The sequence below is a fragment of the Rhincodon typus genome, chromosome 48 (assembly GCF_021869965.1).
Source record: "Rhincodon typus isolate 14 chromosome 48, sRhiTyp1.1, whole genome shotgun sequence".
Classification (NCBI taxonomy): domain Eukaryota; kingdom Metazoa; phylum Chordata; class Chondrichthyes; order Orectolobiformes; family Rhincodontidae; genus Rhincodon; species Rhincodon typus.
Genome location: NC_063379.1, coordinates 4,941,213 through 4,953,601, shown reverse-complemented (window position 1 = coordinate 4,953,601; position 12,389 = coordinate 4,941,213). Strand labels below are relative to the sequence as shown.

General features: G+C 47.6%; 2 protein-coding genes across 2 annotated transcripts in view; one reads left to right on the top strand and one right to left on the bottom strand.

The window, feature by feature from the left end:
- Positions 1-6,626, top strand: part of LOC125487976 (beta-1,4-galactosyltransferase 3-like) — a 9,876-nt gene extending 3,250 nt beyond the window's left edge. The window contains exons 4-7 of the mRNA XM_048620719.1: positions 9-199; positions 1,225-1,347; positions 3,456-3,560; positions 5,641-6,626. Coding sequence (XP_048476676.1) covers positions 9-199; positions 1,225-1,347; positions 3,456-3,560; positions 5,641-5,860 — 639 coding nt within the window. The 3' untranslated portion in view covers positions 5,861-6,626. The remainder of the gene's footprint in view (positions 1-8; positions 200-1,224; positions 1,348-3,455; positions 3,561-5,640) is intronic.
- Positions 1-12,389, bottom strand: part of LOC109925992 (ubiquitin carboxyl-terminal hydrolase 21-like) — a 49,239-nt gene that overhangs the window by 32,203 nt on the left and 4,647 nt on the right. The window lies entirely within an intron of this gene.

The following is a 12,389-nucleotide window of genomic DNA, read 5'->3' as shown; positions in this document are numbered from 1 at the left end:
CCTCCCAGGCAGGAAACCAGACTTTCAACAGGGCAAAGCTGCTCAACGTTGGGGTGAAAGAGGCATTACGAGACGAGGAATGGGATTGTCTCTTCCTCCACGATATCGACCTGATTCCAGAGAATGACCACAACCTCTATGTTTGTGACTCCGAAAATCCTAAGCACGTGTCCATTGCTATGAACAAGTTCGGATACAGGTGAGATCGCACCCACTGAACTCACCAGTCTCACAGTGGATAGTAAAGAAGATTATCTAAAATTACAAACAGATCTTGGGTCCATGGGCTGAGGAGTGGCAGATGGAGTTTAATTTGGATAAATGTGAGGCATTGTATTTTGGTAAAACAAACAAGGGCAGACCTTGTGCAATTAAACATAGAGCCTTGGGTCGAGTTGTAGAACAGGGTGTGTTCAGGTACATAATTCTTTGAAAACATGTAGACAGGGTGGTTAAGAAGGTGTTTAGCACTCTTTGCCTTCATTGCTCAGACCTTTGAGTTTAGGAGTTGGGACGTCGTGTTGAGTTAGTGCAGGACATTGGTGAGGCCTCTTCTGGAGCACTGTGTCCAGTTCTGGTCGCCCTGTTATAGGAAGGATATTATTAATCTGGAGAGGGTTCAGAAGAGATTTACCAGGATGTTGCTGGGAATGGAGGGTTTGAGTTGTAAGGAGAGGCCGGATAGGCTGGGACTTTTTTCACTGGAGTATTAGAGTTTGAGGGGTGACCTTATCGAGGTTCATAAAATCATGTGGGGTATACATAAGATGAAAGGCAGGTGTCTTTTCCTTAGGGTGGGGTAGTTCAAAACTAGAGGGCATATTCTTAAGGTGAGAGGAGAAAGACTTTTAAAAAATGAGGGGCAATTTTTTTTTTTTTTTTTTTTTAAAACACAGAGGGTGGTTCATGTGTGGAATGAACTTCCAGAGGAAGTGATGGATCTGGGCACACTTACAATGTTTAAAAGACTTTTGGATAAGTACATGAATAAGAAAGCTTTGGACCAAGCCAAAGCAGGTGGGACCAGTTTAGTTTGGGATTATAGTCGGCATGGACTGTTTGGACTGAAGGGTCTGTTTCTGTGCTGTATGACTCCATGACTCTATAAAGGGGTGTTCCTTCACACCCAGGCTCTCTCTCACTGAAATCACTATTAAAGAAGTGTTTCTCAATCAGTATGCTGTTTGATTTTCTGTTTGAGACTGACACTGGTTTATCTTACAGGCTTCCATACAAGACTTACTTTGGTGGAGTATCAGCAGTAACACCAGAACAGTATCTCCAGATGAATGGCTTCCCCAATGAATACTGGGGCTGGGGTGGAGAGGATGATGACATCGCCACCAGGTAACCCTTGGCCCAAACCCTTTGATGAGATTCCAGTCTGTAACTCACTCCCGGGTATCTGTTATTCTGTATGTAACCCACCCTGAACCCCTCGGTTAGATTCCAGTCTGTAACTCCCTCCCGGGTATCTGTTATTCTGTATATAACCCAGCCTGAACCCCTCGATTAGATTCCAGTCTGTAACTCCCTCCCGGGTATCTGTTATTCCAAATTCTAACTCCCTGAAGCCCTTCAGTTATCTTCCAGCCAGGATTTCACTCCTGTGGATTTCAGGGGAAAAACCGGAATGTGATTGATAGTGTCTGAGGGAAAACAAAGGGGTAATGAGAGAAACTGAAGGTGAGATGAAATTGTCAGAGACAAAGGGAAGGGAAGATTTCAGAAGCAGACAAATCTCATGAGAAAGATGGAATGTGATTGAGGAGAACAAGAGAGGTTCTGTACGTGCAAAGAATGGGGGAGAGATTGGAGGGCTGAAGAAAAGGAACAGCAGAGGAGAGGGAATTAGGGACAGAGAGATCAAGGGTGAAAGGAAGAAAAACACTGAACAAACTGAAGGTGGGAGAGAGTGAAATAGGGAGAGTGAGTGTTGAGAAACAGGAACAGAGAATACTGGAGAAACTCTCCAGCAGTATGTGTTGGGAGAGAAACAGAGGTAACGTTTTGAGTCTGGTGTGACGTCTTCAGAGGGTAAAGGACTTGGGTCATATTGGACTCAAAAAATTAACACTCTCTCCACTCCGTGCTGCCTGACCCGCTGAGTTTCCCCAGCGTTCTGTGTTTGTTTCAGATTTCCAGCACCTGCACTGTTTTGCATTTTAGTGTTGAGGAAGATCATTCCTCATTTCGCACTGTGACTCAATCCTACTGCCTCATTGTTGTTCTCATTGTTTTCATTGTCATTCATATATCATTCTCTCCTGTTCCCTCACTCCACACTGACTTCCTGTATCTCTTCCTCTAACCCTTTCTCCTTCAATGTTCCAGGGACATCAGCATGTAAAGGTGAGTTTTGTGCAATCACTCAGTAACCCTTAACCCCGCCCCCCAGCGCCCTGTGTTACTGACTGTATCTGTACTGACGTTAACCCAGCCCCCTCACACTCGCTCAGTAACCCCTCTTTCCCCCCAGGCGCCTGTGTTACTGACTGTATCTCTACTGATGTTAATCCCTCTCCCCCACACTGTGTCACTCAGTAACCTCTTTCCCCCCTCCAGCCTCCTGTGTTACTGACTGTATCTGTGCTGACGTTAACCCAGCCCCCTCAGTCACTCAGTAACCCCTCTCACCCCCAGCGCCCTGTGTTAATGACTGTATCTGTACTGATGTTAATCCCTCTCCCTCAGTGTCACTCCCTCCACCACCCTGTGTTAATGACTAACATCAGTACAGATACAATCTCGCTTGCTCAAGCTTTCACTCAGTTACTGCTCTTTCCTCAGTGTCCTTTACTGACTGTATCTTCACTGATTACTGCCTGTTCTCCTCTTACTCATTTCCCAGCTATCCTCACTTTTTTTCTTTCCCCCTGTCTTTCTCCTCTTCATTAGCTCTCCTCTCTTTCTCTCTGTACCCCTTTCACCCTCTCTTGTCTCCTGCACTTTACCTCTCATGCCTACCTTTCTACTACTCACTATCTCCTCTCTGTCTCTGCTTTCTACTTTTGACAGTTATCCTCCATCCCCAACCGCAGTCCGTTCCTCAACCCCGATCCTTGCCGTCCCGCCATTCCTCCTTCCCTCCCCACGCCGTCTCTCCCTCCCTAGAAAACCCTCCCGCTGTCGTGCTCTCTCTCGCTCTCTGCTCTCTCCTGGGGAACAAACTGTGCTGGCCCCTCGCTCCTTCACACCATCCTTCAGAGAAGGACCCCACATTGACATGTCCTCCACCTCCCCGTTCCCCACAACTTCCTCCATTGAGTTGTGACACCCGTAGGCTGATGTTGCTCTCGCTCCTGAGAGGACAGCCTCTGCTGGCCATCTCTCCTGCTAACCCCGCCACTGCACTGCCCTCTATCTCCCCCCACCCTCCCAACCTCCCCCACTCCCGCCACGCTGTCTCTCTCTCTCTCTGCTTCCACACTGACCTTTAGCCCTCTGTCCCACAGGCTGCATTTGGCTGGTATGAAGATCTCTCGCCCAGCCTTGTCTCTGGGCCGATACAAGATGATCAAACACAAATTGGACAAGGGTAACGAAGAGAATCCCAAAAGGTAGGGGGGAGTGCGTGGGGTGTGGGGTCAGGCTGGGACGGGGGCCTGGAGGGATGGGGAGCACACTGGAAAAACTCCCCTTAGTTTCCAGTATCCGAGGGGGTCCAGGCAGGTAGTTCTTCACAAATGGATCGTTTGCCAACCAGGATGAGCCTGTTGGTATTTACCAAGGATTCTAGCCTTCTCCGTTTCAAACAGCAACGATTGCCATTTTCACTAACCCAATCATAGAGGTGTACAGCACAGAAACAGACCCTTCGGTCCAACTAGTCCATGCTGACCCGATATCCTAAATTAATCTGGTCCCATTTTCCAGCATTTGGCCCATGTCCCTCTAAACCCTTCCTATCCATGTCCCCATCCAGATGTCTTTTAAATTGTACCAGCCTCCACCACTTCCTCTGGCAGCTCATTCCAGACACGCACCACCCTCTGCGTGAAAATGTTGCCCCTGAGGTCCCTTTTAAATCTTTCCCCCCCTCGCATTAAACCTATGCCCCTCTAGTTTTGATTCCCCTACCCTGGGAAAAGACTTTGTCTATTCACCCTTCCATGCCCCTCATGATTTTATAACGTATAGACTCATTAGACTCCCTCTAGTGTGGGGGAGGAAACTGCGTTTATGTGGCAAATTGCAGCTACTGCTAATTGTCTTTCCAGAAAAAACAACTCGTGCCCTTCAGGAAGAAATTCTCCCATCCTGATCTGATCTGACCGACTCTGGGCCAACAGCAAAGTGGTTGACTCTTAAATGCCCTCTGGGTCAATTAGAGATGGGCAATAATTGCCAGGTCTAGCCAGCAACACCCACATCCCATCAGTGAATATGAAAATAAAAGGTCAAAAGTGGGGATATTCGCCAATGACTCCACAATGTTCAGCAACATTCGTGACTCCTCAGATACTGAAGCAGTCCATGTCCAAATGCAACAAGATCTGGACAATATGCAGGCTTGGGCTGACAAGTGGCATTCACGCCACACAAATGCCAGGCTATGCCCGTCACCAATAAGAGACAATCTAACCACCACCCCTTGACATTCAATGGTGTTACCATCACTGAATCCCCCCACTATCAATATCCTGGGGGTTACCATTGACCAGAAACTCAACTGGACCCACCACATCAACACAGCGGCTACAAGAGCAGGTCAGAGGCTGGGAATCCTGCAGCGAGTAACTCCCCTCCTGTCTCCCCCAAAGCCTGTCCCACCATCTACAAGGCACAAGTCAGAAGTGTGATGGAATACTCCCCACTTGCCCCTGGATGGGGGCAGCCCCAACAACACTCAAGAAGCTCGACACCATCCAGGACAAAGCAGCCCCCGCTCGATTGGCACCACATCCACAAACATCCCACTCCCTCCCCCCACCGACGCTCAGTCACAGCAGTGTGTACCATCTACAAGGTGCTCTGCAGAGATTCACCAAAGATCCTCAGACAGCACCTTCCAAACCCACGGCCACTTCCATCCAGAAGGACAAGGGGCAGCAGATACATTGGACCCCCACCCCCTGCAAGTTCCCCTCTGAGCCACTCACCATCCTGACTTGGAAATATATCGCCGTTCCTTCAGTGTCGCTGGGTCAAAATCTTGGAATTCCCTCCCTAAGGGGACATTGTGGGTCAACCCACAGCACATGGACTGCAAGGGTTCAAGGAGGCAGCTCCCCTCCACCTTCTCAAGGGGGGCAACTCGGGACAGGGGGCAATAAATGCTGGGCCCAGCCAGTTAAGCCCATGTCTGCTGAACAAATAAAATCGCTGACAATATTCTCTTTCTTTCTGTCTGTCTTTCCTTCTCTCTCTTTCCTATCATCATCTCTCTTACTGTCTTTCTCTGTGGCTCCCCTCCCTGTCTATTTCTTGATCTTTCTGTGTCCACTGCTCCCTTTGCCTATTTGTCTTTGTGTCTCTGTCCTTTTTCCCCGTTTACATTGCCCACTCTCCCCTCTTCTGTGTCTGTCTCTCTCTCTCTCTTTTTTTTTTTAGCCAACATTCCACCTTTATTTACTTTTTCTCCCCACCCTCGTTCTTTCCTCACTTTCTCCGTCTGTCTTTCTGTGTCCTCCCTCCCAGGTTTGACCTTTTGTTCCGGACCCGGAGATCCTGGAGACAGGATGGGATGAACTCCCTGACCTATGTGACGCTGAGCCGGCAACGGTTGCCGTTGTTCACCAACATCACCGCCGACATCGGCCCGGGCCCCAGTGCGACAGGCAGCACTCAGCGTGGACCACTGGCCCAGAGTGCCAAGGGGCAAGAGGCTGGAGCCAGCAGAGCCTTAGGAGGCACGTGACCGTCTGTGCGAGAGACCCACGCACAAGACCACTGACCGGATTTATCACAAGACTCCAGAGAGATTTGGGAAGTTTGGGATGGTGTTGGGATTGAGTCTGCTCCCCTCTCAATTGGTGGCGTCTAGATCATTTGCCTTGGTAGCAGTTTTGTCTGTCTCTGTGTGTGTGTGTGTGTGTGTGTGTGTGTGTGTGCGCGCGTGCGTGCACACAGGTGTGCACCTGTATTTGCATGTGAGCATCTGTGCGGGAGTGTGTACGCACAGCGACAATTGGAACTGCACGTGCAGGGTGACAGCCTGACTCCCAGCCCGCTCCATCTCAAAGCAAAGCACTGAAGGGTGTTCAGCTGGGTGAGGCATCACAGCTGAGCCCCAAGTGACGTCCCCCTCTAATAGAAACGAGACAGGTTCCATGGGGTGGTACTTGGTTTTTTTTAAGCTGAGTGGTGCTGGAGGCTTGTAAATAGATGGAGTGTGACTGTCTCTATATTTAAATGGTGTAGGGTGGTGCTTGTATTTGAACCAATCACCGTAACATTTGTATTTGAATGGATTGTGGCAATGTTTGTATTTGAATTGTATGGGGCAACATGTATTGGTAAGTGAGTGGGCTGATGTTTACGTGTGTGTGTGTGTGTGTGTGTGTGTGTGTGTGTGTGTGTATGTGTATTTAAAAATACAAAATGTGCTTTAAATCTGTTCTTGATTTTCTAGTGAAATTCACTCTTACCAATTTCTGGAAATAAATAGTCTAATTTTTATAATATTTTTATGTCTCTGTCTCCCTCTCTCCCTCCCTCTCTCTTTGTATTTCTAGGTAAGCAACAGAATAAAGCTCTCTCTACACACTCCCTGGACAGGTACTGCATGCTGTTAGACAGGGAGTAAAGCTCTCTCTACGCTTTTAAACTGAAAGTAAAGTGTGCACAACACCGCCCCTGTCAAACACTTCCTGGGCAGGTCCAGCACGGGGTCAGATACAGATAAAGCCTCCTCCCTCCTTTTAAACTGAAAATAAAGCTCCCTTCTGATGGCCCCCATCAAACACTCCCAGGTTAGATACAGTGTAAGGCTCCCTCTACACTGTTCCCCCCCCCCCCCCCCCATCAGACACTCCCAGGTTAGGGACAGCACAGGGTTAGATACAGAGTAATGCTCACTCTACACTGTCCCCCCATCAGACACTCCCAGGACAGGGTTAGATACAGTGTAAAGCTCCCTCTACACTGTCCCCCCATCAGACACTCCCAGGACAGGGACAGCACAGGGTTAGATACAGAGTAATGCTCACTCTACACTGTCCCCCCATCAAACACTCCCAGGACAGGGACAGCATGGGGTTAGATACAGAGTAAAGCTCCTTCTACACTGTCTCTCCTGTTTAATTCCAAATGGGATTTGTCTGAGTTTTTATTGTCCAGCACAAACTGTTGTTGGAAGGGTGTGATGAGCTGGTGGTGGAGAGGCAGAGTTGATACAGAGCAGGGGAGGGGTGGGACTGGGCCCCACTGACCATCGGGTCCAAAATGGGAGACAGGAGTTAGGTGGCCAGGGCCTGGGGGTGGGGGTGAGGTTTCCCGTCCAGCAGGGGAATGGGGGCTATCCGGTTCAGAGTGTGGTGGAGCTGTTGTGCCCTGGGAGTGTCAGGTTAATCTAAGGGGCATACATTGCCTCGGGGCGGTGTAGTTGATGGGCTGTGGGTTAATTTTGGGGGTTGGTTCAGCCATTACTTGGGAGTTCAACAAGAGTCATAGCACAGAAAGAGGCTCATTGCGTCTGTGCCAGTCAAAAACAACCACCTAACCACTCTAATACCGTTTTTCAGCACTTGGCCCATAGCCTTGAGTGCCTTGGCAAAAGTCTAATGGGCTCAGCTTTTTCTGAGTATAGTGTATGCTTCATTAACCAGCACCGATGGGACCAGGAGTTTGATAGTTAATCAAATATTAGTTTGATTGATAATGTGGACCTTTTAATGTAAAAACACACACAGTAATTGAAACATAGTGCACTTTATTTACAGCATAAGTCACTTAAATAAAAGCATAACCTTGCCTTAAATAACACTTACTGGCAGAAAGCCTTCTCCCTCTCGTTCTCGACTGACTACACAGACATCACGACAATACAGTAAACATCCCGTATCTCAGGTATATAATCTTTTACCGGTTTATCGAGGGTGCTGATTCATAAGGTGCCAGTTAAAACAGTTTGCTGTAATTATTTACAATAATTTTGTTGGTATCCTATGAATTTTCTGACTTAAACGTAAAACTATGGAATGCCTACAGTGTGGAAGCAGGCTATTCAGCCCATCGAGTCCACACCAACCCTCTGGAGAATGTTGCACCCAGACCCACCCCTCTACCCTATCCCTGTAGCCTTGCATTTTCCATAGGTAATCCACCGAACCTGCACATCCCTGGATACTGTGGGGCAATTTAGCGCAGCTAATCCATCTAACGTGCGCATCTTTGGACTGTGGGAAGAAACCTGAGCAGACACGGGGAGAATGTGCAAACCCCACAGGTCTCAGGTACAGAGGAACTATGCAACAGAACCTTAGATTTCCTGGACAATTCCTTCACAGTCTGCGACGATGGGGATTCTGCAGGTTCCCCGTGCACAACTCCCAGAGAGAAAAAGAGACTCAGGAAGACTGAAGGAGCAGTGATATATTTCCAAGTGCAACAGGGCGTACGCATCACTGTTATACTTTATTTACAGCATAAGTCAGGATTATAGGGGGATATGGCCGATGGTGGCGTTCCCATGTATCTGCTGCCCTTGTCCTTCTGGATGGTAAGAGGTGATGGGTTTGGAAGGTCCTGTCTAAGAATTTTTGGTGAATTTCTGTAGTGCATTTTGTAGATGGTACACACTGCTGCTACTGAGCGTCGATGGTGGAGACTGGATGCTTATGGATGTGGTGCCAATCAAGTGGGGGCTGCTTTGTCCTGGATGGTGTCAAGCTTCTTGACTGTTATCGTAGAGATGTACAACACGAAAACAGACCCTTCGGTCCAACCAGTCCATGCTGACCAGATATCCTAAATTAATTTGGTCCCATTTGCTAGCACTTGGCCCATATCCCTCTAAACCCTTCCTATTCATGTACCTATCTAGATGCCTTTTAAATGTTGTAATTGTACCAGCCTCCACCACTTCCTCTGGAGGCTCGTTCCATACACGCACCACCCTCTGTGAAAAAGTTACCCCTTAGGTCCCTTTTAAATCTTTCCCATCTCACCTTAAACCTATACCATCTAGTTTTGACTCCCCCACCCTGGGGAAAAGACCTTGTCTATTTACCCTATCCATGCCCCTCATGATTTTATAAACCTCTATAAGGTCACCCCCGCCTCAGTCGCCAGTGCTCAAACCCTCCAACTCTGGCAACATTCTTGTTTTTCTTTTCTGAACCCTTTCAAATTTCACAACATCCTTCCTATAGCAGGGAGACCAGAATTGCACACAGTATTCCAAAAGTGGCCTAAACAATGTCCTGTACAGCTGCAACATGACCCTCCCAACTCCTATACTCAATGCACTGACCAATAAAGGCCAGTGTACCAAACACATCCTTCACTACCCTGTCTACCTGCGACTCCACTTTCAAGGAGCTATGAACCTGCACTCCAAGGTCTGTTTATTCAGCAACACTCCCCAGGACCTGCCCATTAAGTGTATAAGTCCTGCCCTGATTTGCCTTTCCAAAACGCAGCACCTCACATTTATCTAAATTAAACTCCATCTGCCACTCCTCGGCCCATTGGCCCATCTGATCAAGGTCCTGTTGTACTCTGAGGTAACCTTCTTCACTGCCCACTACATCTCCAATTTTAGTGTCGTCTGCAAACTTACTAACCATCCCTCCTATGTTCTCATCCAAATCATTTATATAGATGATGAAAAGCAGTGGACCCAGCACTGATCCTTGTGGCACACTTCAGGTCACAGGCCTCCAGTCTGAAAAGCAATCCTCCCCACCACCACCACCCTCTGTATCCTACCTTCCAGCCAGTTCTGTATCCAAATAGCTAGTTCTCCCTGTATTCCGTGTGATCTAACTTTGCTAACCAGTCTACCGTGAGCAACCTTGTCGAATGCCTTACTGAAGTCCATATAGACCACATCATCGCTCTGCCCTCATCAATCCTCTTTGTTACTTATTCAAAAAAACTCCATCAAGTTAGTGAGACACGATTTCCCATGCACACAGCCATATTGACTATCCCTAATGAGTCCTTGCCTTTCCAAATGCATGTAAAACCTGTCCCTCAGGATTCCCTGTAACAACTTGCCCACCACCAATGTCAGGCTCACTGGTCTATAGTTCCTTGGCTTTTCCTTGCAACCTTTCTTAAGTAGTGTCACCATGTTTGCCAACCTCCAGTCTTCCAGCACCTCTCCTGTGGCTATCGATGATACAAATATCTCAGCAAGGGGCCCAGCAATCACTTCCCTGGCTTCCCACAGAGCTCTAGGGTACGCCTGAGCAGGTCCCGGGGATTTATCCACCTTTACTGTTAAGCACCTCTGGACATTTTTCAAGATGTTGCTATTTAGTCCCCCCACATTCTATATCTCTCATATCCTCCCCCTCAGTAAACACTCTTGCAAAATATTCGTTTAGTATCTCTGCAATTTCCCATGGTTCCACACATAGGCAGCCTTGCTATCTTTAAGGGGCCTTATTCTCTCCCTAGTTACTTTTTTGTCCTTAATGTATTTATAAAAATCTCTTTGGATTCTCCTTAACCCTATTTGCCAAAGCTATCTCATGTTCTCTTTTTGCCCTGCTGATTTCCCCTCTTAAGTCTGATCCTACTGCCTTTATACTCTTTTAAGGATACACTCGACCTCGGCTATCTATACCTTGTTTTTCTTGACCAATTTCGCTAGTTATCCAGCATTCCCTACACCTACCAGCCTTGCCCTTTACCCAAAAGTAACATACTGTCCCTGGACTCTCGTTATCTCATTTTTGAATGCCTCCCATTTTCCAGTGAACATCCACACCCCTCCAAATCAACTTTTGAAAGTTCTTGCCTAATACCATCAAAATTGGCCTTCCTCCAATTTAGAACTTTAACTTTTAGATCTATCCTTTTTCATCACTATTTTAAAGCTAGTAGAATTATGGTCACTGGCCCCAAAGTGCTCCCCCACTGACACCTCATTCACCTGCCCTGCCTTATTTCCCAAGAGTAGATCACGTTTTGCTCCTTCCCTAGAAGGTACATCCACATACTGAACCAGAAAATTTTTTTATACACGCTTAACAAATTCCTCTCCATCCAAGCTCTTAGCACTATGGCAGTCCCAGTCTATGTTTGGAAAGTTAAAACGCCTCACAGATAACTGAGACCTCCTTACAAATTTGTTTCTCAGTTTCCTGCTGACTACTGGGGGGTCTATAATACAATCCCAATAAGGTGTTCATTCCTTTCTTATTGCTCAGTTCCACCCAAATAACGTCCCTGGATGTATTCCCAGGAATATCCTCCGAGTACAGCCGTAATGTTATCCCTAATCAAAAACGCCTCTCCCCTCCTCTCCTGCGCTCCTTTCTATCCTTCCTGTAACATCTATACCCTGTAACATCTATACCCTGGAACATTAAGCTGCCAGTCCTGTCCATCCCTGAGCCACATCTCTGTAATTGCTATGATATCCCAGTCCCATGTTCTAAACCATGCCCTGAGTTCATCTGCCTTACCTGATGGGGTTCTTGCATTGAAATAAATGCAGTTTAATTTATCAGCGCTACCTTATTCTCTCTGCTTTGTTCCTGACTCTTTGACTTGCTCCTTTTCCCAACTGCAGCAGCTTTAGACTCCCTTTTCTCACTATCTCTCTGAGACACACTGACACACACCCAAATACACCCACATGCACACCCAAACACACACATACTCTCACACACACACCCTCCCCCCCCCCCCCCCCCCCCCCCCCCCGTTACTAGTTTAAATCCTCCCGAGCAGCCCTAGCAAATCTCCCCACCAGTATATTAGTCCCCTTCCAATTCGGGGGCAATCCATCCTTCTTATACAGGTCACTTCTAATCCAGAAAAGATTCCAAAGATCCAAAAAAGTGAATCCTTCTCCCCTGCACCATCTCCTCAGCCATTCATCTGCTCTATCCTCCTATTCCTACCTTCACTAGCTCATGGCACCGAGAGTAATCCATATATTACTACCCTCGAGGACCTCCTTTTTCAATTCCTGCCTAACTTCCTATATTTCTCTCCTCAGAATCTTGTCCTTTTCTCTTCCCATGTCATTAGTTCCAACGTGTACAACAACATCCTGCTTGTCTCTCTCCCCTTTGAGAATATTCTGCACCCTCTCTGTGATATCCTTGACCCTGGCACCAGGAAGACAACACACCATTCTGATGCCTCAGCACCAGCCACAGAAACGTCTCTCTGTGCCTCTGACTAGAGAGGCCCCTATCCCCATCGATCGCCTGGAACCTGTCATTACATTAGAACCAGTCTCCGGTACCAGTTGTTGGAGCGCC